Here is a 26,143-nt window from a genome sequence, read left to right as displayed (position 1 = left end):
GCCACACTACTCTGTTAGTGGTATTTGCAAAGAGAAATCACTCCCAGAGCTAGCGTTTCCCCCTCCTTGTATTTACAATGCTCGTTACTCTGTGCAGTTGCAGTAAACGAAGCGGTGCTGCAAGCAGCTTTGGTTTACAGTAAGTAGCTCCAGCCCGGCTGCCCTGACGCGTGAAGCTCCTCAGTGCAAGGTACTGATCAGGGCTGGCACACGGGAATGTTACTTGGACACAGCATCGTTTGCAGCATCGTTCTTTCCTGCCACAGACCCCACTGAGTCAGAGGGGGAAGGGAAAGCAGCCGTCGCCTTCCCTCGGAAGGCAGCACCAGGAGCTCTGCGTAGGGGCGATTTGGTATTTCTAATGAGAACAGAAAGAATGATTTTGCAAAAGCATTTTATTGACAAATGTTCCCTGTCTCTTCCAAGTCGGGTATCTTTTTCACACAAAATACTTCATGTGAATGTGTTTTCAAATTACTTTATAGAGATAGGGTACTTACCCAGCTAACCCACCAAAAATCTCTGTGACGTAGGAATAATCCCCTCCCGATTTGGGGATAGTGACTCCCAGTTCAGCGTAACATAGCGAGCCAAGGGCAGCCACCCCGCCGCCAAGCACCCAAATAATGAGAGCGAGTCCCACCGAGCCGGCGTGCTCCAAAACTCCTTTTGGCGAAATAAAGATCCCAGAACCGATGATATTACCTGGAAAGGACAAGAGGTTTGCAGTGAGGTAAAAGTGGGAAACATACTTTTTCTTTTCTTTTTTTAATTAAAAAACCTAGGCAAACTCACCCACAGACCCCACCCAACCCCTCTCTTCCAGGTTTTGCATGATTGTGTTTTATCTGATCGTGCCCTGGGCAAAGCCTTGCCACTTTCCTGCAGTCCAGGATGGTAAGCCCATGCTCAGCTCTGCTGAGACACGGTGAGACTCAGGAAAACATCTGCGTTCGCAGCTAGTGGTTTTGTGGTGTGAGCTCACACAGCTTGAATGACTATCTCCTGTGACCCGCCGTGCCCAAGTATTTCATCAAAAGGACTTCTCAGAAGCAACTTTGTAATGAAGATTTTTCATCTCCTCCTGCGAGGAATCTAAACAAGTTAAGGCCCATCTTCAAGGGGGCTGGGAGGTCAAAAAAGATGATGTAGAATTAGCTGTAATGTGGGGGCCAAGGGGTACTCTTGCCACCAGGGAAGATCATAGATTGTGCTTCAAAAAATCATCTCAAAGTCTGAAATATAGAAACCCATTAACATTTTATATTTGCAATAACTGTGCCACTTAGTCATCACCCATAGATTTTAAAGGCAGATTGTGGGGTGACTGAAATATTGGACAATGAGGACTTTGTCTTGCTAATTTTGTTTGTTTAGCACGTGAGCCAAGGCAGTTCTGGGTGTAGAAAGGGTGCAGCTGGGATGGACAGCCACCAGGACCAAAAGCACTTTCTATGGATTAAAAAAAAAAAAAAATAATCCAATGAGGGATGTAGATGTTATCAGAACTAGATCGTACCAGAATAACAGTAAAATTAAATATAACTATCTCTTAGCTGAACTCGCACAGGGAGCCCTAAGCACTGCTACAGCATCAATCACGGCAGCTTGCGCTGAAGGAACAGGCTTTGATGCCGCTGAGTGGCACAGTATCATTCACAGCGCTAATAGATTTGTTCCGGGTCTTCCCTACTGGGAAGCTACATGGCTGGAGTGGAGTGGTGAAATCCTTCAAGAAGATAGATGAGGAGTTAACATATTGCTAAAGCATACTTAATACTTGATAAAATTTATGGGGCTTTTTGATCACGGTTTCTCCTGCTGGCTGAAGTGTTCAACATATTTAAAACAAACAAGCTTTTCTGGAAGACTGCTTGTGTCCTGTTCAAGAACTGTAACAGATCTTGAACTTGAGCTGAAAAGAAAATACCTGCCTTAGGAGTTTAAAAACTGTCTTGACAGTCTTTGGTACTGCTGTGCGCTGCAGTTGGAACAGTTATGCTCATGCATATGGAAGACGGCCTTAAGTTAGAAAGGACCCTTAAAAATGATCCACTACCTGCCAGCATAGATACCTGTGTATCTCTATTTTTTGCAGATCAATATACCTCAAAATACTGCAATTTTGGGAGGAGGTATTAGCCAGTGGTATTTTGGGGAGCATGCTGAACTTCGGACATACTGCTTCTCACCACAATAGAACTGTAGGGTTTAATTGCCTCTTTGGGATGGGACAATATTCCTCTTCGGCAACCCCAGTACTGAACAAACAGGAATCACCTGAAGACAGAATAACATGTACATGCATCTCCCGGCTCCCCTCATGCCGTCTTCTCCTGCTCAGTGCTCTCTTGCACCTTAGCTCAGGTTTGCTGTTTTTGGCAGCAAACAGCAGGTGCGTTACCCATCCTTTAGCAAGCTCTCGGCAAGAGCTTCCACCCCCGTGCTTTGTGTCACCTTTTCATTCCGTGAGTACATGGAGAAAGGATAAAATCCGAACACAGCATGGCATCCCCTGAACTGGTAACAGATGAGCGATGTAGCAGATCTCCAAGCTGATGTGCAACATCACGGGGTGGTGCCTCTGCAGGGGTAGGCTGTGTGGGGCTGATGGGGTGACCCCCAAGCACCGCTGCGGCTTTTGCACTGGCGAGGGGGTGAGCTGCCTGCACCGGGCTTCCTGCACCTGCACAGCTGCTTCGCTGTGATGGGCAGAACCGCCAGCGGGCTGGAAAGGGTGGCGAAATGGGGAGATAAGCAGCAGCAGCACCGTGGGAAGGTGTGATGGGGCCATGCTGCGATGGACCCGAGGAAGAGAGAGACGAGTCCCGGTGAGGCGTAACTGCAGAGATAAGGTGGTGGCGGCCGTCTGGCGCAGCAGTGATAAAGTGCAGTCTAAATGCACAGACAGGTAGTTGATGGTGTGTTTTGTAAATGCTTGCACTTGGCAGCGTCAAAGCCCCGAATCTCTGTGCTTCGGGTTTCTGCCTGTAGGAAAGGGCATTGCTCATCCCCAGCCGCCCGGGTGATGGGCAGCAAGGGGCAGCGGGACTTACTCAGACCCGAACTGCTGTAGGGGGGAGGTGTCCGTGGCGCTGCACGGCTTGGAGCGATGCCCTCCTGTTACGGCAAGGCTGCCATACGTGCCAGTGTGCGCTGAGCTGGAAAGAGCCAGTACTTACTTTGTTTAAGGGGAATGCTTTCTGGGTGCAGCTACCTGACAGAGCAGGACAAGAAGGAACCAGCAGCCTTCTGGATGGTTATTTCACACAAACATTCACAGATTATTTTTGTTAAATTAAGTAGTTAATCATATTTTCAAAACTCTAATGTCCTTCATGAACGAATATACGACAACACAAAATTCTCTTCCAAACTCATTATGGATTTCCTATTATTTTGCTCTTGCAACATGTGCAAAAGCCCTACCAGCAAGAGTGGAAGTGCTACACCCCTTCCGACAACAAAATGTTCTGATGGAAACCTGCCATGAATGTGGTAAATGTGTCTGGGAAGTGCCTTTGCTTCACTTGGCGTAGGGTGTGTTTAAAAATAGATATGGTGGAGATGCTGAAATGATCCAGGAGAATGAGATGTCAGAAACTGCCTGACGAGAAGCAGAGTTTTCAGGAGGTCTCATGTTCCTTAGTGAAAGTTCTTAGGCCAGAAGTCTTAGCAGTAAGGCAGGCACTTCACCTACAAATAAGTATTTCAAAGCAAGCCTCTGTCAGCAGGAACTAGAGGGAATTTGGTGAGCAGCTCTGGGGCAAGAAAGGAATTGGCTGTGCAGTTCAGGGAGACTGTCATTCCTGTGCTCGCTGTCTCGAGGATAATTTCAGCTTTACTACTGCTGCTACTCCTGACACTCACTGCACTTATTTTTTCTTTTTAAGATGTGAAGAGCTGGAGAAAACTAATGAATTCTTGTAAATCGGCCACTTTCTGTGCTCCTCTGTGGCCTCTACTACAGTTTCTTGCTACAAAATTACCCCTTTGAACCAAAAGGAGACTAATGTTTGCATTTTGTATGTACATGCCACAGACATCTCTTAGGACTATAATACAGAATAGGCTGTCTAGAAATATATATATATATATATATGTATGTATTCCTGTTGGTAATATTGCAGCCTTACCCCTGCCTGGCAGGTATGAGCCAGTTACTGGAAGCTGTAAACAACAAACCAGTACTAAGCGATCACAGTAAAAGGCACCTCATCTAAAAATGCTAAATTTGAAGCTTCCTCCAGATCAAGCCTAAGGAAGTACTGATGCAGTCGCACAGCACAGTGGCTTGGGTAAGGCAGATGCACACTTGTGTTGTGGTGCCGTGCGCCCCAAGCCCACCACAAATGCTCGATGCCTTATGCCAGCCACAAAAGTGGAGGACAGAGAGAGGTGGGGACACAGGAAACAAGGCAAGTGAAGTGGTCCAAGCAGGGGAGAGTGGGATGATGAGCCTGATTTTGTCTGTCTGCTGGCCCAAGCCTGCTCCCTTGGCATATTAAAATGTTTCTGCTAGTAATTAAAAAAAAAAAAAAAATTAAAAAATGTTTCTCAGCACACCAATGAGCCTTGGAAAGATAACCTGAAAAAATACTTACCTCTGGAACAAAATTCTCTTTCCACTCCAGTCAGTTGAGTTTGTGAAAGACATATTTGAGAGCCTAGAATTTGACGAATTCTGTGAATTTATTTATTTTTTTGCTTATTCACAATAAGAATGGTCTGTGATGGGGCAAGGGGAAAGGTAGACTTCATAGCTATGCCCGCTTAATGTTAGAGAAAAACATTCTTGTTCTTAACTTGGAGAAACTGGCTCATAAAATTGTTCAAGAGCTGCTCGTTGGTGTGGAAAGGTGACCCTGGCAAGGACTGCCAGAGCCAGCAAGACCTTGGGCGATCTGCTCCCACACTCCCTAAGACCCCGGGTGCTCCCGCTGAGCTGCACAGCGCTGCTGGATGTGTTACTTGACCGGAGAGGTGAAAAGACACAGCCATTTCTTTCTTTTTTTTTTTTTTTTTTTCAAATTCTTTTCTCCTCACCCACCCCTGTTTTTCTAGGATGTAGAAATCACTCTCAATAAATTAAAAAAAAATAAAAATTAAATACAACGACACTGAATGAGATGTTAGAAGTTATATATTGCAGGCTATTTTACCTGCCTTCTGTGTTTTGTAATTATTTTTTTTTAAGGCTTCATGGCTTAGATTTTGAGAATTTTCTAAAATAACTCACGAGGGTTAGGAACGTAATTTTTTAACAAAAGCTGAGGCAGCCTTTTGTTAAATGTAATGGAGTAATACCACTTCAAGAGTTATTGTGAAAGGGGGAAAAAAGGCAACAAACACCTAGATATATAAGATGACAAAATAACATGCTGTATATGGGAAAGTGCATACTGCGGCAACTGACTATGGTGAGACAATAGGATTCAGGTAATAAAAGAAAAAAATCCTGTAATATAGGAATTCATGTTTTTTTAAAAAAATTTTAAACACTGAACAAATCTTTTCCCAGCTGTACTCTGCATGCAGTGCTATAACCTGCTGCTGGGGAGTTTTATCCAAGACGAGCTGCGCTGTCCTCTGGGAGCCTGCCCTGGTTTCCCAATGCTTACAGCCCAAACGGCCGGGGCGGCTGTGACCCAGCGTGCTTGCAGTGCCACCGACCTGCTGGAGGTTGGACAAACCCACAACAGCTCTTGTAACACGGCAGCAAACGGGGTGTGAAGCGAGTCCAGCCTCTCCTATCAGCCACGCTCCATCCCCATGGACTCTGCGGCAGCGGGTCCCACAGCAGGGTTTTGCCTAAGAGGATGCCAGAACCCCCGTCCTTTCCAATTTCCAGTCCTTCTCCTAATTACATTTGGGATCTTTCGTGTTTGTAGTTTTGGCGCTCAGACCTGGCCCTGGGATGGGTTTCCCAGAGCAGTCGCTCACACACGGTGTGCGGTTTTGTGCATAGGTCAGCGCCTCGTGTAGAGCTAAACCATTCGGGCAGCGCGGTACCGACCCGCCGGTCAGGGCATGAGGCTTTGCCCAGAAATCCAGGGTTTCCAGTTCGCCTCTGGCTTTTGAACTGTGAGAGGGCGTTTGGGGTCAGGTTTTGACATTTTTCAATGTAACTACGGGAGCTGAAGCTCGTATTTTAAACAAAAGCTGAATTCTCATTTACAAAACCCTATGAATTGCACTTTGAAGGAAAACACTAAATATCACCGCGCTTGTGAGAAAATAAAGTGACCTGGTAATAATTTGCGTATTCACTTAGCGTGCAAAATCCTTAGGGCATCTTTTATTTATCTGCAGCACAAAATCCACACGGACTGTAAAAATAATGGATCTTGCCGCCTGCTGAAAGTATTTAGTTCTTCAGGAATGGCCTTACTGACTGTATTTAAGAGACCATATTTCTGATAAAACTAAGCAATTTCCTGTGTGGTTAGCAAAGAAAAATATCACTCAAGCCTTTTTACTGCTTGTGCATTTCTTTAAAGATCTGTTGCACGTCTGAAATTCTGAATGGGTCTGTAATATGAACTAGAAATTTGTCTAAGCAGCTCTTAGCCTTACAAAGTGAAATATTAACAACAAAGAAATTCTGCACCTTTTTTTTTGTTTTGACCACAGTCAGGTAAATCACTTTGTGACTAGATGTTCAGTGAAGGATTACAGCGGGCAACATTCCTAAAGAACTGTTGGTGGTTCATGAGTATGGTTGGTGAGCAAAAATCCTGCCAGGCTCTTGCTTTCATTAAATGCTGTTTATTATCCTCAGAAGATGGTACTCCGAAGCTCAAAGCGGGTCACGTAGCACGGGGTGACACGTTGCAGGTAAAGATGGGGAGAGATGAGATGTTTGAAGGCAGGCAGCGCTGGCAGAGGGAAAGCCTGTGTTACCTGGGTGTCCTGCTTCCTTCAGCACCATTGCAGAGGTGCGTCCCACGTTTATTGAATCAGAGTAGGAACAGTAAGACAGACGTCAAACGCAGTAGTCTGTATCGTCAAGGATTGTATCCCTAACTGTATATTGGGTGTTCGCTGCTACAGTCGTAACAGATGGTCTGAGTATGTCTCTGAGAATCTCGGCTACGAAAGGCAAGTCCAGCATCCTTTCTTAGTGCCGATGTGGGGAATGTAAGCCATTACTTGCCGCTTTTTTATGAAGCTGTAGAAAACGAGATTGTTGGTGGTTTTGTTTTGTTTTGTTTTTTTTAAATGATGTGTTGGGGATACCAGCTTGGTTTGTTACAGCTTTCTTTTGCTATACTGGTATACTGTATCCTCAACAGCAGGTAACAGATAGTTTTCACTGATAGCTGTGAACAGAAGAATAATCAAAAGTCTACCCATCCTCTCAGGACTCCCACATGTCAGTAGACATTGTTCAGGCCAACAGGATGTCAGTTCGTGTCACTGCTCAAAACAGCTCTCTTATAAACAAATGCTGGAGTTTTGCATACTGCCTGGGAATTGATAAATAAATAAATCTTAATTGAGTGTGAAATATCTCAAAAATCTCAAAAATGAAAGATTTGAGATTACTGTTTAGCAACAACAAAAAAGCTTAGTCAAAAGGAACCGTGCTTTACAATTTGTTTACATCTAAATTAAATATGAGGTGGATTGCATCAATAATCTGAATCATATAGGTTGGAAAAGATGTTTGAGACCATCAAGTCCAACCATTAAATGGCGATGATGTAACTCATTGTGGATATTTATTTAAATATTTATTTAGCAGAAAACTGCTAAACTGAGGGGCCTCCAGTCCAGCTAATTGTCAGTTACTAATTTGCTCTCAGGAGTTAAGCACTCCTAATTGAGGAAATTAGTGACTGATTTTGATTGCCACTGCCTGTTGGTGAGCCCAGGGCATGACACACCTACAAAACCAGCCAAGAAGTCCCGTGCATAGCTCATCGCTTCGGTGCTAACCAGAAAACTTGTGGCAGCACAGGCAGTCCCAAGGGCTCTAGTTATTTACAATAAATAAACTTGTCATCCTCTGCCCTAGCTGACCTCCGGCTCTGCCCTGAGCAATGCACCCGCAGCGCCGGCAACGTGACGGCTGCTTGCACAAAAGCAATGCCGTGCACTTAACGGGACGGATGGGCACAAAGTGCTGCTCAGCCTTTGCCCGGCTCCTCTCCAGCTTATTAACAGAAGTGTAGCATTTAATACAACAGATTATAAGTGCACACACACCCACCCCCCCAAATACAAAGGGAAAATGATGTTCTGAATCGACAAAGCAGTCAGGCCAAAAAATTACTAAACTATAGGGACTCTGCTGAATTAAAACCAGCAAACACTCTAAGTGAGTTTTCTTAAGTTCTAGTCAAGCATGAATTTAGGCTGTGTGGCAGTGTTTTAGATATTTCATGCAATGGCCTTGAATTTCTTTGCTTTTAAATAGCATTCAGAAAACTTTTAATGAAGAAAGGATGAGGAATAAAAGAATCTATAGAGCTTGGCATTAAAATAATAGCCATTTAACTTCATATGTGAGTAAAAAATGAAAGTACTGTACCAGTGGAAAATGAATTATGGCTCTTCGGCTAATAAGCTTGCAAAAGTAAAACTGAGAAATGGCTATAAAAGTAACAGTGATAATTTAATGTCTATGGGGATTGGTGTTTAACAAAATTCTTAAAATCTGACTTCAGTTCAAATATTTATGTTAAAATTCCTAGCAAGTAAGAACATGACCAGTCATTATAAACTGCAGTTCCAGCATTCCAAGTGGATTTTGCTGGGTTAAGAATTTATAATCTGATTACGCTACACCCAGCTTTTACGTAGCCTGATTTTAAAAATCTTTAGATACTGACAAAAGTAATTTCTGTAACTTGTCATAGATTTATAAAGAAGATATTTGCCTCTTGAGCACTAAAACACAGGTGTAGTTCATGAGGACTTGAAGAACCAAGTTTTTCTAACAAGGTTTGGGCAGAACAGAAAACTGAGTAAAGGAAATATTTCAGGTGTAACCTCACCGATGCTACCTGCTGTGGTAGCACGGAGGGCGTGATAGTTTTAGTACCAGGGTTCGGTTTTGCTATTGCACGCGGTGCTATGGAGATTTGCTAGTCATTTTAATATTTTTATATTTATATTTCAATATTTATATAGTAAAATGTAGTACCTATACATTACAACGAGCCGCAGCATCCCCAGAAGGATGCTTGCCGTTTATCGTATTGCCTTTTCCCGGGTGGAATAGTTACCAAGCCAGGCGCAACTGCCTCACTCGAGGAAAACAAACCCAACGGCGTTACGGACCGGCAGGAGCCGGGGGCGGGCAGCCCGTGCCGGGCCCGCGGGGTGGCGCCCCCTGCGGGGCACGGCAGGGCACGGCACGGCGCGGCTCGGCCCCGGCTCACAGTGGCCGGGCCAGGCGGAGCCGAGCAGCGCCGCCCGCTGGGACCCGCCGGGGACCCAACGCGCCGCGGCTGAGCGGGAGCTGCAGGGCGCAGTCTGCTCTCCCCCTGCCCCTGGGGGCTTTGCCGCTTTCCCCGGTGCCACCGGCATCCGCCTGTTGGCAAGACGATGGCGTGTAGCTTTCCCTGACAGACAAGCACCTCTGCTTTCTTGTGTTCTGTGTTTTAAGAAAGTGTAAGACCGATTACCCTGCAAAGGGCACCGATGAGCAGAACTAGCAAACTGATACTACTTGTACGTGACGGCTGCTTTCGGGGATGCTAGACAGCTGGGCTGCAATTAAATGAATTTAATTGCAGCTGGGCTGCAATTAATGAAAAATTCACCATCTGGAGAAGAGCAATCAAACCATATTTGTGAGAACTGCTATCCTCAGTCTTCCCCGGGCCTTTAATATACCTGGAGCTATTTGAATAGCTCTTTAAAAGTAGTAAGCTGCACTTTTAGCTCTGGCTTAAGGCGTAAACTGTTGGTTTGGAATCACTTTCCACCAGCAGCAGAAAGCAGCGCTGCAAAACCTGCACGGTGCATTTACGGGGCTGCAGTACCCTGCTGTTCGGCTGAAGCCTGCTGTGGCAAATACAAGGCTGAACATGCTCGGACCATTGGGAGCCCAGCCTCCACTAAGGCACCCAACAGCTTAAAACCAGAGAATGTGCCCGTTTAAAATTCCTGCCTTTCTGAAAGGGGATGCTCTTTTACCTTCTTTTTTGTAAAATTAGTAATAATATGTCAATTGCTTTTCTTCTCGAGCAGAAGGCTCACCAAGAGAAATTTCATCAAGAAAACTTTTAAGCCTCTGGTTTGCTAACATGATCATCACAAAATAACCCGCTGGTTGAATAGCATTCAAAGGAGGTTAAGATAGCAGGTGCTGACTGTACTTGTAGGAAGAGCACACTGGTATGGTAAAGACCTCTAGGCTGTGGGATATTATCACCATAGTGCTTAGAGTCAAATGCAAACGCTCCCTTAACCAAAACCAGCACTGTGAACTCTGATCCCATTCTGTGGCTTGCAAGCATCACGCTCTCCCGAGCACACACGTGGGCATACACTGGGTACGACAGATTAATTGACAAATCTGCGTGTTTGGAATTGCAGAGCCCAGCTGGGCACCTGGAAGGAGACATGGCTGTCCCCACCCGTCATTGCTGGTCCCCACCTGTGGAATGCCTCCCCACGCTAGAGGCCAAACATTTAGATGATGTCTGCAGAGGCCAGACTGGCACTAAGGTCGATAAATGTCCAGGAGATGCTGGGGATCAGGCCTTTTAGGAACATGTAAATAATAAAGGAGAAGACGGACGTCTGCTGGTGCGTGGTTTTATTCTGTTTTATTTGCGTAATGCTGCTGCAATGTGTTTATATCAAAGGAGAAGTTAAAGCCTGTATGATAGGATTTTTGTTGTTGTTCTAAATTGAGAACTCCTTTTATTCTGCTAATCCTTTCACCGGCTGCAGGCTCTGTCTGCTCTTTTCAGGCACACAGTCCGCTGCTTTATTTCCTGCTCCTCTGTTCTGACTCTTGTACTTGGTCTGATTTCTCTACTTCCTTAACTTCTGACTTGTTCTCCTCTTCTCTTGCCAGTGTTGGGGTATGTGGGCTGCATTTCATTAGCATGGAGTGCAAACCTCAGCCTTCCGTGCCTTTCACTATACGCTGCAACTATAAGGCAGAAATATTCGGAAAAGCCTTCTCCTAGGGCCTAGGTGGCATTTTCCTTGGAATATTCTCAAAGGAGTAACACTGAGCGAGCTCCAGCACAATGCCACACTGAAAGCAGCCAGTGCGGCAGTAGGGCTGTGTTCGGGCAGGGACTGCTACCAGCCACCTTTGCTGAGCTTCACATTGCACCTTCCTTTTCCTGCCTTCCCTGACATCAGGGACCTCGAGCAGGGTTTACGGCAGGGCAGTGCTGTCAGGTGAAGATGAAAGGGTCCCAACAGAGAGGTGTGAAGCAGTCCTTTCTGGTGGTTCCCACTGCATCACCAGTGGCAGCGGTGCAGGAGGCTGTGTGGAACAGGGGCTCCAACCACCCCCTTGGCTGTGGCCCTTTGGCATATAAAGGGGCTGCTGTGACCCTCGAAGCACAGCACTCCTGTGGTGGTAGAGAAGGCTTCAACCTTTCCACTAGTTTTCAGAGAGAAACTGAAATCCCAGTCTACCTTGCTGCTGCCAGAGGGACATGGAGGAGACCCCTCTAATGCTCCTAAAATGCCTAGGCTGCCCTGGTTAGTGCAGCACTGCACATCGCTCTCTATAAATAGTGCAACTTTATGCTGTATTAGCCCTTGTTATCTGTCCAACATCTGTTTTTTGTGCTCTCTGGACCGTAATATCCTGACTTGGAATTTTACCTCTGAACAGCAGAAATGTGTCATTAAATCCCCTGATGGAGAAATTGGCAGTTCCTAATGCCCTGCTCTGCACGCACGCAGGAGGAGGTGAGGGTCTTCTCTAAGACACTGCATGACTGATTACGACCAGACAAATCCTGATTTTAAGGAAAGCAACTGATAGCAGAGCAACATCCCCCCTGTAGTGGTTTAAGAGGCAGATGCCAGCCCATGCAGCTGATTTAGTGTTTGTCCCTTGGCTGAGAAATCCCACAGGTGACAGCTGTGCCTCTGGGATGGCTCTCATGGTGCCCTCTGCACCTACAATGATTTTCATTATTTATCAAGAAGGAAAGCAATTACAAAATGCTGCTGTCAAGCTCACCAACTGAGCTTTAGCAACAGCCAAGGAGTTCAGCTGTGTTGGGGAGTGCTGTGGGTCAGACAAGGACAGGACGACAGATGCAGCTTTTTGCCAGCCCAGGCTCTTCAGCCGTACTCATGCCAATGGCAGGGACCCTCGCACCATCTTTGAAGCATAATTTGTTTTGTGGAAAATGCTGTGGTGTTTTTTTTTCTATTTTCTTTTTTTTTTTCTCCCCCTAGCTCTATTCTTGCTTCCTGTGACTGAGCACAGCAAACATTACTTGAAGAGTCTGGAAAATTTACCAGCAACTTGCCCAGTGGGAAAGCCTCTTCCTGTCCGTTCCTGAAAGCTGTCAGTCCTCATGGTAGTATCACCACTTGCCTAATTAGAAAGATGAAATAAAACAGCAGTATGCAATTCCAGAAGTTATGCAGTACGCTACTACAGGTGCACAGAAAGATCTTTTTTGTTAGCTGAGTCTAGGCTTTAGCAGAAGAACCCAGCCTGGAAGCTGGCGTCACCTCTCTGACCCCCACCCTGTTCCGCAGCCACCGCGGCACCTCCCTGCTTCCCTCGCACAGCATCACTCTGCAGTTTTTTGCTGGGAAAAATGTTCCTCCTTGCAAACTAAAAGCTTCGTTTGGATGCGTTGGTGACCTTTCAACCCTCAGCTGTGACTACCAAGAACCCATGTGTGTGCCATGTTTGCCCCAGGGCTGTGCAACAGCAAAGGGACACGGGGACAAAGACTCATGGGGCAGCATTACAGGAGTGAGCAGGTCTGGAGAAAAGACACAGCTTGAACTGATCTGCTTGACTGTAAATAAGGTGAAATTAATTTCTTAATTAAGGAGCATTAATTCCTGCTCTTGCCTCTGATCTTCTCTCAGATTATTGGGGTTTATGCCTTCTGCTCTGACCCCACAAAGATGGGTCCTGCAAAAATGTGCTCAAACTTAGGTCAGTTCGTGGATTTTTGGACCATGCTTCTGTAGATTCTGCAAACCTGTGACATTATAACCTGAAGGGGTATAATGGGAATTTAAGTATGTTAAACTTTTAAGGTAAAGCTCTGTCTTCAATATTGTTCTGAACAGTAAAGGGGTTAAACACAGTGCCTTCCTGAATTGAAATTCCAGGCAATAAATATTTAAAACAAAGCAATATGAAAATAGCAGTAACAAGCTAACCAAATACATAACTGTTGTGTTACAGCTCAGGTTACATGACTGGAAGAAAGACTGATAAAGAATTGCCTGGGATTTTACACAAACCTTAGTTTGGATGCAGATGTAAACAAGACATGAGCTCTTCAGTAAAGTTTGTTGTTCTTGCAGGTTTCATACCTCCTTAATCAGAAATCATTCCAGCTCTCAAGCTTACATTCTTTTGGTTGTAAATCTCTGTTAGCAAATTCTGGTGTAGTTAATTTTACCTCTATCAGTATGGTATCATTACATCTCCAAATGGCTTTCTGTCTTGTTTTAGCAAAGAATACAAAGATAGGCTTATGTTTCACTATGGTCAATGAACAAGTGGAATTTTAAAGCAAAAAAAAAGAAAAAAAAAAAAAAGGTATTTATGCTTCCTGGGCTGTGCACAACTATTACATAACAATATTTTATTCAAAGCTTGCACTTAATTTTAAGTGATCTTTGGTAACTAGCTCAGCCTGAGTTTAAATGAGATTTACAAATACCTATGAGCTTAGTATATGCCTCTTAAAATTCTGTGTTGTGTTCCCGTTAGAATACCAGTGCTGACTTATATCTCCACTTTGAAATATTTTATTTATTTTTAAATAATACGTTTTGATAGTTTTACCAACAAGAACTAGAAAATTCTTGATTTCCAAAACAAATGGCACTTTTCTTGAAGCTCTTAAATATCTATGATCTGGGAATTTAAGGAAAATGCCAGACCTGTTGTTACACGATCTCAAGAGTTAGCAGTATTATGGTGTAGTTTTCTTTTGTGCATATGAGTCCTGTATTACCAGATACCACAACTAGGTCTTGAAATTAAGTATCTTCAGAATTAGTATACTTCATGTTACTCACTGATGTCTTGATATATCGGGTCTGTCTAAGCAGTTGACCAGCTGTAGAAAAACTTAGTCAGAAAAAGTCACTCCTTCCCTCTGGATGGAAAAACTTATTTACAGAATGTTTTGAGTATGCAGAAACATGGCATTAAATTAGCTAATCCTGCAAAATACAGATTAATAGAGACCTTAACAACCCTGCCATCACAATGTGTAGGACCCTGGTTAAAATGTGCTGTTATAGCTCTGGCACAGATTGGAGATGTTTGATTTGTCTTGTGTCTCTTCCTTCCTAGTTTCCTAAAGAGATAGACCTCTGCTTGAAGTAGGTCCTCTAGAATTGCCGCTTTCCAGAAATTTTGTAATTGGTTTTGGTTTTTTTAGTTCTGGTGCTTTTGAGTAGCTAAATCTCAGCCAAGAAGTCTTCAGACCATTTCAGAAGGCCACAAAGGGAAATGTAGGGATTTCAATAGATGGTGTATTCATTCAGAGACTTCAGGGAAGTTCTGCGAGTTGGTGGCTGGAAGTGAATTTGCTCCTTTTGGCCCTTGTGTGCCACTTTCCCCATCTCTAAAAGTGAGAGGACAATCCCTACCTGCTGTAAAGGGCAGCTGGGTTGCTGGAGCAGCTCCTGTATCCTGACCATGTTTGGTCAACAAATGTTTTCATTGTTAGATTTGTGGTAAAGGGAGTGCACGAGACTGGCCCTATAACTTTAATTAATGGGAACAAATTAACACTTGTCACCATTGCTCTCTGCTGTGCGGTGCAACCTGAACATAGTATGGTCCGTTCTGACCCAACTTCACTGCAGTATGACTGCCAGCCTCGCTCAGGTATGTGGGTAATAAAGGATTAATGTGCTTTGTACCTAGCTGATTTAATTTAATTTAGGTCCTGATCCTATGAGGCAATGAAGTCCTCTACTCCCCTTGACCTCAGCAGGGAGTGGGGGGACTAGGGACCTGTTAAGAAAAGTGTCTTTAATCTTCCATTGGAGCCTCAGTGCACGAAGGGGAGCTATTCCTTCTGCACACACTTGTAAAATGTACAGGATTTGGGTAGCTTTTGTAATAGTCTGCTTAAATCTTAATGCGTTGCTAGGGAACTGGCTGTGTCCACGACCAAGAAACATGTAGACGTTGTGTCCTACTGGTCTCTGGCAGAGTTTACCGTAAGAAATGGCTTTATTGCAACAAGATCTACTAGCAGTAGTACAGAAAAGCAGTTCGTCAGCTTTTTTTTTAATTACAAATATTTTAATTCTATCATACAAATAGAAATCCCTTCCAAGCCGAAGGCTAGGCATGTGAGGACACCACCCAGAATTAAATACTTTCCCCCCTTATTCTTTAAAATATTGATTCAGCTATTTTTTAATTTACTTGAGTCTAAGTACAGTGTTTGGAAGCTTAACACGCTCGGATACTTTCTGCTCTCTTGTACTAACTAATGCTATTACTATTTTAAAGACACAAAAAGAGCTGATTATTTGTGTTTCCAAAGTGTATGTCTTTTCAGGTTTTCAGACCGTATTTAAGAGCCTCAGAAATGGTGAAACGTTTGTGTTTATGGAGTCCTAAACTGCCATTTCTGATATGGTTTCATCTCCCTTTCATGGACATCAGAACTGTCTGCATTGTTTTAAATGAATGATAAAACAAGGCTTGAAATTAGCAAAGAAATAAGCCTGCTATCAAAACAGGACAAAATCTGGGCAGAGAAAAAAAAAAAGTCATGGGGAAATGGAAATGAAATATAGTCTGAGATTACTTCCCTAAAAACAAGCAAGCAAACCCTGTTCTATCAAGCTCTCAGGAGAGCTGCTAAAGAATTTTGAAATAATCCAGGGAAGGAACTCAACCCCTCATTTTCATTCTTCTCGGTCCATTCCTTGCAACTCCCTAAGAAAAACTGATCCCTTGGGTGTTTTGTACAAAGGGATGAATTTTTATGATATAAAAGCACATAGCTTAAAGCTGTAAGTCCTCATATTCCTTGGCAGTCATTATCTTCAGGTTTACGGAGAAGCACATATTGATCCTTTCCAACGCATGGGTTGGCAGGGAGGCAAGGCACACTCACTCTGGATTCATCAGCCTTCCTCGTGGGACCTGAGCAGAAGCAATCTCACAGCACAATATGAGGCTGTTAAAAACCCATTGTATGTGACACACACTAATAGTGTTTTTTTCTCCTTGTCTCATGGTGGTTGCACAAAGTAACAGCAAGAAGATGGAAGACACTTAGGAACTAGAACAGACTAGCCAACTAACGATGCTTTTTCTTGTCAGACCTATAGCTTATTACATCATGCACATGTATTCAAGTGCAATGACCTTTTCGCAAAACTGTTTAAGTTCTAGAGAAGGCGTTGCAGTAATCAGAGCTCAACTTCTGTCCTCCACTGTCTGAATGCAACTCTATACTCAGAGAGCAACTTTTTCTAGCCTGACTGCTCGCCCCTGTGTGATTATCTGACCCAGAGTTAATGTAACATAATTAACAAGTCTTGTTGTCCAGTGATGATTGTCAGTGATTGTTGTCCAGTAATTATATCATAATTAACATGAGTTGTCCAGTGTCACAGGTGAAGTAGAGGTTTTGTGATGGGCAGCCTTGTGACATTCATTGTCATAGATCAAATAATATTGTGGATTTTAGTTCTCTGGCCCAGTGTATTCCGTAGAATGAGATTCTTCCTTTGATTTTTCCAGGCTTTTGTGACTCCACATAAGGTCTTTATATTGTTTAAACATAATTTCTGCCGTATATTAAATTAAGATGTTTGGCCAGATCTAGATTATGTGGCTTCATGTAGCTGATGAAAGAGCTATTGTTTTATTCACAGAAAAACTGCTACTCATCCAGATCACTGACCTGTTTCTTGGCGTTAGAAGTAACCTCTCTGAAGTTGCACTGATTTTTAATGCTATGTTTTACACTATTGACCCTGAAGCCCATGTTCGAAGTGTGATTACAACAGTATTCAAGGAACCGATAAAAAATTTCAACTTAATTTTCAGATACAGAAAGATTTTATTTTTCTGTAAGTTTTGGTACTGTGCTAAAGAAAGTGGTAAATGAATCGGAGCAATTCAGCTGTGGGGGTTATTCCATTACTCAATGATACAGAAATTCCTCAAGCTTAAACATCACCAATATATTCCCCTCCACCTTTCTTTCTCTGAGATCCAGTGGAATTTGTCTCTCTTGTCTGAAAGAGATGATGAGCCATGTCCAGAAGCAAGAATTTAATTGGCTCAACCCCAATAGACTGGGCCATTCATTACCCTGAAATCAGAAAAACTATCTACAAGCTCCTGAAGATGGGAACAATTTGTAGAAAACCACTCCTCTAAATCTTGCTTTTTAGCCCTGACTTGCAGAGGCCAGTGCCAGAAGAACACATCAGGAGAATAAACTAATACTGCATAAGGAGATTTTGTGGAGGCTGGCACGTGAAGAAATGTATTTACCATTATATATGGCTTTCCCCTCCAGGAGAACAGGGCTTGCATATTTCCTATGCTTCCTCACAATACAGGGAAGGATACAGGCATTTAAAAAGGAATTAGGATGCTGAGATGCTCGGTCTGTGCTGGATTGCTGGCTCCCTGCTCTTCGCTGTGGAACATCTGCTAAAGAACTCGTTGGGAGACTTCTGGGTTTTTCAGGACCAGCAGAAAAAACAATACTGTTAGGATGTTTTATATTTGGGGCACTTTGGTACTGACAAATGCCTTCTCATTTCATCATGCTGCAACCAAGATGACAAAAAAAGTGTGGCAGCTATTAGAAACTCCCCCCCACAGCCCAACAAAAAACGGGGTCTTGAAAGGAAAAGTTTGGCACACAAAAAGCTCTCAACACAAAAAAGCTAAATCTCTACCAAACCATTTCTGCTTGTTGTGAGCCTGCCAAAGCAGAACAGACTTTCTCAACAGAAAAGGCTACATTATGCTAGAAGGAAATGAGCTGCAAGGCACAGGAAAAGGGAACGCGAGTGGAGATTTATGGCACTGCTGAAAGCAGGCACTGTACTGCCAGATGAGGAGTAAGACACTACCAAAGGATGCTACCTTTGTTTTTTCATCTATCAAGGAAGAAGAGTTTCTGTTGCAGGGTATCTAAACTACTGGCATGCATTGCAGAAAGCCCATCACTTCAGCCTTCTGATCAGTCATTGCATCCCAATCAGAATTTTCTACTTTTTCAGAAGGTAAGAAGGAAAAAAAACCCCACCAATTAGCAAAACCCACCCAAACCAAAACCACTGGTCAACAAATACCTGGTAGTTAATAACCTGGAAACAGAATTATGTTACAAATGTTGATAGTTTTGCTAAGTATCACTGACTTTATAAAGTACAAATTGAGTTTTTTTGCAAAGATCTTCTTTATGCCCTATTACTGTTTCTGAAGATCATATGGGAACAATTTGTTCATGTTGACATTTTTTACTTTGTTTTTTTTGCTGCTGTTTTGGCTTTTGTTCTTGTACATGAGGGACTTCACATGCTGAATTCGCCTGGATACAGACTGCAGCAGAAAGGCACATCTGTGGACAAACAAAACCATTTTCTATGTCCAGAAAGACTCAATTAAGAAAAATATGACATTAAGGCCCTTTTTTTTTTTTTTTTTTTTTTCCCTGCCAGGAATTTCTAATTAGAGTTCCTTTTTGCTGCCCTCCGTAAATTCAGCCTCAGAGGTAAGCTGCTAGCCCAGAGAAGCTGCAGGAACTCCCTGGATTTTTACCAAGCTTAATTTGAACTTTGCCATGGTTTTTACTTGCAAGTGTTATTTTCAGCTGCCTAAACTCAGATGAAAGGCTACCCCAAACAATTCTGATAGACAATTGTATGTTGGAACAGCCTTGAAGAACATGAGAACATGGCATCACCCCTAAAACATATCACACCATAAATGTAACTTGCACGATGCATTTTGGATGGGCATCCCTAGGTTTCTCCCCTTCAAAATGTAGGGTCTGATCTTCCTCAGCAGTTATGTGCCTCTTTTTCATACTAGGTATCATGCCAAATTATGGACACCTATCAGTTTTTAATGTACATATGGAACCTGGACATGTAACTTTCAGTAGTTTTGAATCTGAGCCTAAGCCTCTAGACCCTACGGGGAAAAAAAAATCTTCAAAAGTGCCTCAAAGGTGTCTTTGTGGTTTCCCACTAGTAAGGAAGATGTGCCATTTATCTTGAACAAAAGTTGACTGCTGCCTTTATTTAACCATCATTTGAATTTATAAGAAGACAAAATGTTGAATTACATTTCTCTACAGTCCAGAGCTAGATCCTGAACTATTGCCCTGAAAAAACCCCGATCATACATGTGTAAATACTTTTGTGTGTTATGACAGCAAGTGCCATATGGAACTGAATGCTCAAAATATTAGTTAACAAGGAGGGTAACAGAGATAGGGAAGACTCTTTTTAGAAACACTTTTTTTTTGAGAGAGAGAGCGAGCGAGCTACTGAAGTAATCTGTATTACTCTCACAAGTCAGTGAACAAAAGTGTGTCCTGAAACTTCAGCTAGCTATAACAGTGAAATGCTCTCACACAGATTCAGAGAGGGAGAAGATTCTTGCTGCAACACCACCGTTTTCTGTGACCCTGGCCAGGATCACAGAAATCAGAAGAAATCACCTAGAGATGCGGGTGTTTTCTTTCCATCTTCCTCATATATCTTTCTGCTGCAGTCTCGTAACTTGGGTACTACACAAGTGAAGTCCATTGGGCCTGACTAGACATGATCTCCTAATGATTTGATATGTTACTTGATAAAGAGATGGATCTGATCGGTGCCAGGTGATTCCATGACCAATAACCAGTTTCCTTAAGCAACAGTGTCATATGAAATCAGACAGGACTCATCAAGCAGCTGGCATTAATACCTAGCTATTTCTACCTAGCTATTTCCACTTAAGTTCTTGTATGTTATGGAAAATATGAGTACAAACACTATTCTCAGTTCCATCTGTTTTCCTTCCCCAGTGTTATACTAGCAGCTTGCCGAATCCTGTAATAGGTTTCTGTCTTCAAAGACGGTCTGTGGGATTTAGGGCGTGTTAGAATGGCAAGAAGCATAACAGCAAGGAGAGAGCAAACGGACACGCAGGAAGGCTGGTAAATAGTTTTCTGTTAATGGCAAGGAGGAAAAATCGCATCCAGTGCGATTATACTTCTGAACTCAGTGCTATCTCAGAGCGCTGCCCTGGAAATGATATTTATGGAAATGAGAATTTCCCTGTAGATGCATATGCAATTTTTAGTAAATAAGTACAACGCCAGGCAGATATAATGACAACCAAGGAAACTTATTTGGTTATTCCCTTGATGGTTTATCATGATGTAGACAGCAATTTGCACTACATACCATGAAAACCCTGACATAAGGAAGTGTCTCCAATGTAATGGGGCTTTTCAGCTTCTACGTATTCCGCTGAGACCATCCATAAGGTGTCTGACTGGCATCAGCTATGGAAGAAAGCAAGTATGTGCTGTTTTCTGGGCGATATGGAGAAGATAAATTCCAGAAAGCTACTTTCAGAAATAGCAATAACTGAACATACTGCTCGTTGGTCTGCTGAACAGTGTTTTGGTATTATCACTGGACTTGAACTGGGAACCAATTTATAAGGGATCTCAGACCCAGCTTGTCTGTGAGTAGAATAAGCACTCCAAGCATTTTTTAAGCAATGCCAAGTCAGATGATGCAGATAATTTGACCACCTGTGCTAAATAAGATAAGTCGTATTTACTTCTAGCTGACATATTTCATTGTGGCTCAATTTGTAGGTCTTGTAATGGGTATTACATAGCCTGACATAAAATCATTCAGTGTATACAACAGATTTTACCACGATGTGAGTAAGACACTATGGCTACTTTCATGCAGTTTTACAAGCCACATAAACAAATATTTTAAGAGGTGTTTAACTGTTTCTTTTATATAAAGCTACTTGAGCTGTATTAAACAGTTAAACATCTCTTGCCAAATGTCTTATACATGCATTTTATGTATACAGATAAATGTATACTTCTAATGTAAGAATAGTGAATTTTGTTCCTCAGATCAAAAGAACCAGGCTGGCACCAGACGTTAATCAGGCTGCTGTTTCGAATTCTTGTACTTTTCTAAAGAACACTGGAATGTGGTAGAAACTACACAGAGCCAAGTCATGGAGCTTCTTACTCAGTTTTTCATCTACACAGGTACAACTCTCATTGAAGGCACTGAATAAGGCACTGAAGAAACTGAGTAAGAGTTTCTCTATATGGCTCATATGCCTTTGCTCATAGAAAAGAAACACGTGCAATAATCTTAATTATATGTGTAGCTCTACAAATGAGATACAAAGCCAGCTATGTAGAAAGTGCATAAAATAACTGTCGAATTAAACACAGCATAGATTTTGGTGTCTGCAAAATAAATTCTTAATTGGGTTTAAAGCAATCATATTGTATCTGTAAGTTATTACCTACTAGATAATAAAGCACATATGTTGCTACTTTTTAAGCTGTATCACTTCATCTGAGTATTGGCAAGCTTAATTTGCAGTGTATTGAGTACATTAGAAGATTATTGATAGCTGGAGCCCGTGAGAGATTTGTTTTTGCTGTACATAACAACATTTGAGACAGAGTGGTTTGGGTACTCCTACAGCAAGTCTCTGGCACTTCCCAAAATTCTGTGGCAGAGATGAATTGCCAGGAAGATTTATTACTGCTACTGAACACTGTCTTCAGTTTCACAGTCATTAAGTAGCAGTCCCTTTTTAGCATCAAAATGTTTTTTTGTATTTACGTTAGGATACTCCAAAGTGGTGTCTTCTGCCTCTTCATGAAACAACCTTTGGAAACGGCTTTCTTCTCTGACTAGGCTTGTTTGTACGCAAATTTAAAAATAGTTAAATAATGAAGTAATGAGGGATAGGCTTATGTGTTGTGAAAGCTAGGTTGCCAGGAGAAATCAGGAAACTGTCCTATGGGGTGGATATTGGACAGGTATATTAGATTGCTAATTTGATGTACTTTGTTCTGCTATTTTTTCTGCTGTTTTTTATTTGATGAACTGCTATTTCTTAGGGCAAAGCCTTTCAAGCCTCTACCAAGAGAGGATAAAAATTTGAAAGGATGAGTTTTGTGATCATATTAAGATGGCATAGCAATTTATTATGTTGACAAGTATCTCGGTTGTAAAATTAGTAAGAAAATAGTCCTGTAATTCAGAACATGGAAAGAAGATGGGAAAGGAACACTTGCTTTACAGGGAATTAGCACAGGCTACGGGAGCTGCAGGGCGGCTGGCGGGATGAGGGCTGCCTCCCCCTCCTGTACCAGTCACTGCGTCCCAAACTAGTGAGCGCCTTGCGTTCACCGGGCAGGCTGAGCACCTCCTTAGCTCTAACAGCCAGAAGCCTGTAAAGTTCAAGCTGGATGAAGTCGTATATCTGCATCTAGAGGTCATTTTTGCTTCCTCAGATGCAACTGTGAAATTTCAGGGACTATGAAATATTGAGAGACCCTGACATTATTGGAATACTTGTCAAATATACCGGATCATGGTGCCCCACCTCCAAGCCTTCTCTTTCACCTCATTTCATTGTGCTAAGGAGCACTCAGAAAACAACCTGATTCCATCCCCCCAGCTGCAAATCATAAAATGCTTTATTTTAACCAAGCAGAATTAGTGTATAGAAGGCAACCGTGAACTTACTAATCACATATTTATAGGCTCATATTTACAGTATTTTCCAAATACTCTGTCGAGTAGGAAACATCCTCTTTCTGTTACTAATTACTATAAGATTATAATTGTCTATATCCACCCTGCAGCTGATTATTGTAGAGCAGGTCAGCTAAAACAGAGCATTTGGTGTATCACTGCATCAAACTTCTATTTGATAATGCAAAAAATATCCTCTTGCATTTTCTGTACCTGCAGCACTTTTATACGCTATTTGAATAAAGATAACCTACAAAAACATTTAAATTAAAATAAAGTGCATAATCTTTTTTTAGCTCCATGCAGCGCAAGAAAGGTTTTTTTTCAAAGGCATTTTCTTTTTTCTTGGTGTTCTCAAGCAATATGACTTTGCCATGGGATGCATCAGAGTTTGATGTCTAAACCCTTGAAGAGAAAAGCGTTTCCGTTCCCCACTCAGAAACAGGAAAACTGTTATGATGGCTAACATGAAAGTCCTGGTCTGTCATCAGTTCAAAAGGCTATGACACTGGCTGCACCCATTTTTCCCCGACATCCAAGAATTTGGAAAGTCTTCCCAGTGTTAAATTTTATCATATAGAAAATTTGTGAGCTAACTGGTTGTCTAATACGAATTCAGATCAAGCAGTTTAGGTTTTTTGCTAGAACAGATTCCTCTTATTTAACTCCAGTAATGGTTTACAAGCCAATCTGGTGTAATGTAATTTACAGTGTCCTCCGATTCTAGGCTGTCAAGTTTTATGTAGTGACATGTACAAAGCTATACTATGCTCTTACTATCTCTTTGTCAATGGGGACTCTGTGATATATAATGTAATTTCACACACCCACACACAAATCAGACCCCAAAATAGGATCCTAGGGTTGTTTTTCCAACTTCTTTTATCAAAATACAGGGGAATTTGCAGCAGAAATTTTAGGCTTTATTTGGCAATGCAGATAACCTTCTCTAATACTTAAACCTCTTGACAGTACTAGACTTAATCATAAATATCAATATTTTTCCCTACTCAAATGTCTTTGGTAGATGAGAGACTGTTTCACAAGATTTTGTGTAAGCGTCATTATACAGGTATTGTGCTTGCAACATGTTGCAAATGAGTCAGGTTGATGAAAGGTTGACTGAGAAGGGATCTAGGAGAGCAGAGTAGCAGTCTTGAGATACAATTACCCAATTATCTAATACCAGCACTAGCAAATGACATAGATGCCATAAATTTTCCCTATGGCCAGCAGCAACTCAGGTGATACCTAACCCTGGAGGTGCCTTACAGCACAGTATCTTGCCAAATACTCACAAGTACCCCACTCTCATGCAAGGTCATCTGTGCTCCACCAAGATCCACGAACCAGATTTTCCCCCTTAAATACGCCAAAAGGATTCAACTGCAGTTATAGCTGCCCCTTACATTTAGTATTTCAGTATGGGAACGGAATGAAATATCATCCTTTTGTATAACAGCCTTGCTCACGATGCAAGAGATCCTGTTCAATGGCACTGAAATTTCTCTCTTGTGTTTTTGGTTTTGTGGGGTTTTTTTGCAAGATCCTATCCAGTTAAATGGGGCATAAAGGAATACAGGGCTAACAGCGTAAGATTGTAGTAGGATAGTATGATAACCTATAGGAAGTATGCAGTAAAGTCTGCTTCCTCAAGCATGGGGACATCACTCATGCAGACGCAACGGGCTGTCCCCGCCAACTCTGCTACCACACAGCATGCTGCTGCCGCTGCTCCTGCCGTGCCCACTGTGCCCACTGCCACCTCCCCGTGCCCCAGGCCTGGCCCCAGCTGTCACTGCGAGCCATTCCAGCACCTCACGGTGGGGAAGGTGGGGGCTGGGCCTCCCCCCAGGGTTCTGAGACTCACTGAGTTTGTACAGGCTGCTTGTATTTGGCTAGGACACATCTCCCTCCCTGGACTTGCCCCAGCTCCCCTAGACCGAACACCGCACTGGGCCAGAGCCTGCTGCGGGAAGCTGCTGAGCACAGCCTTGCCCTCATTTCTCAGTTTTGACTGTTACGGGATAAGCAGGCTCAGCCCCGCTGGCTGGCAGCTCAGAAACGCAAACCAGAGGGTCTGTTGGAAAAGGCACCGACCGGCAGCAGCTCTGCCAGCTCCCGGCAGGTGCGCGAAGCGGGACAGTGCCCTGCTGCTGGTGCGTGTGCTGCCGGTGCCCTGCTACCGGTTCCCGCGCTGCTGTGGTGCCCTGCTGCCGGTGCCCTGCTGCCAGCATCCGTGCTGCCGTGCTGCTGTGTTGCCTTGCTGCCGGTGCCCTGCTGCCCTGCTGTTGGTGCCCTGTTGCGTGGCTGCCGGTGCCCCGCTGCCAGCTCCCGCCGCCCCGGGCCGTTCGGTGGCTTTCTGCAAGCCCAAGCTGCCAAGCTGCAAGCCAATCTCAGCTAAAAGAATCAACTTTTGGTTTAGCCTTAGCAATAAAAGGGCACGAGCCCGAACAGCGCGAAAGGCCATCAGGGGACCGCTTTAGCAAATCTCCCGATGCTGCGTTCAGCCCAGCGGCTGCGCGGGGGGGCTTTACCCGTGTTTTGTTGCCCCCCCAAGCAGCACCGCGCCCCACAGGCACGTCCCGACCACCGCCCCCCGCGCCCCGCCAGCCGGGACGCGTCGTCCCGTGCCACATCTCCCGGTAGCGGTACCGGACGATGGGCTGGCGCCCCGGTACACCTGCCCGCGGGTGCCGTGCCTCGCTACACCGCCGCTCCTCGCCGCGCCGGCGGGCCCCGAGCCCCCGCCTCAGCGCGGGGCTCAGCCGAGCGGGACGGGCTGGCAGCGCTGCCCGTGGGCGAGCAGCGGCGAGACGCGCTGTCCCGCGGGGGCACCGGGCGGCGGCCCTTACCGATGATGATGGCACAGGCGCTGACCAGCCCGATCTCCTTCTTCAGCGCCACCCGCTCGGGGCCGCCGGGCGCGCCGCGCTGCTCCCCGCCGGCCATCGCTGCCCGCGCCGCTCTGCCCCGCCGCACGCCGCTGCGCGCATGCGCCGCCCCCGGCCGGGGACGTGGAGGGGGGGCGCGCGTCCGCGCGGTGGGCGCGCGGCGGCGGCGGGAAGGCGCGGAGGGCTGTCGCCGCCTCTGTGAGGCGAGGCACCTGCCGGCTGCGGGCGGACGGTCTCCCGGCCCCCGCTCCGGGGTCCCTCGCAGGGTGGCAGCGCCCGAGGGGGCTGCGACAGTCACCTCT

General features: G+C 44.1%; 1 protein-coding gene across 4 annotated transcripts in view; it reads right to left on the bottom strand.

Annotated features, from left to right (window-relative positions):
* SLC7A10 (solute carrier family 7 member 10) overlaps positions 1 to 25,926 on the bottom strand; it is a 42,310-nt gene extending 16,384 nt beyond the window's left edge. For 2 of the 4 annotated variants that reach the window (XM_040615618.1, XM_040615620.1), the window contains exons 1-2: positions 25,803 to 25,926; positions 501 to 705 (exon numbers count right to left, since the gene is read on the bottom strand). In XM_040615618.1, the coding sequence (XP_040471552.1) occupies positions 501 to 705; positions 25,803 to 25,899 (302 nt within the window). In that variant the 5' untranslated portion in view covers positions 25,900 to 25,926. Of the gene's footprint in view, positions 1 to 500; positions 706 to 12,456; positions 12,536 to 25,802 lie in introns of those variants that run through there. The other 2 variants (XM_040615619.1, XM_040615621.1) reach the window with 2 other exon arrangements.
* Between the last annotated feature and the right edge of the window lie 217 nt (positions 25,927 to 26,143).

This window comes from Falco naumanni, chromosome 15, assembly GCF_017639655.2.
Source record: "Falco naumanni isolate bFalNau1 chromosome 15, bFalNau1.pat, whole genome shotgun sequence".
NCBI classification, from domain to species: domain Eukaryota; kingdom Metazoa; phylum Chordata; class Aves; order Falconiformes; family Falconidae; genus Falco; species Falco naumanni.
This window is presented reverse-complemented; position numbering and strand designations above follow the sequence as displayed.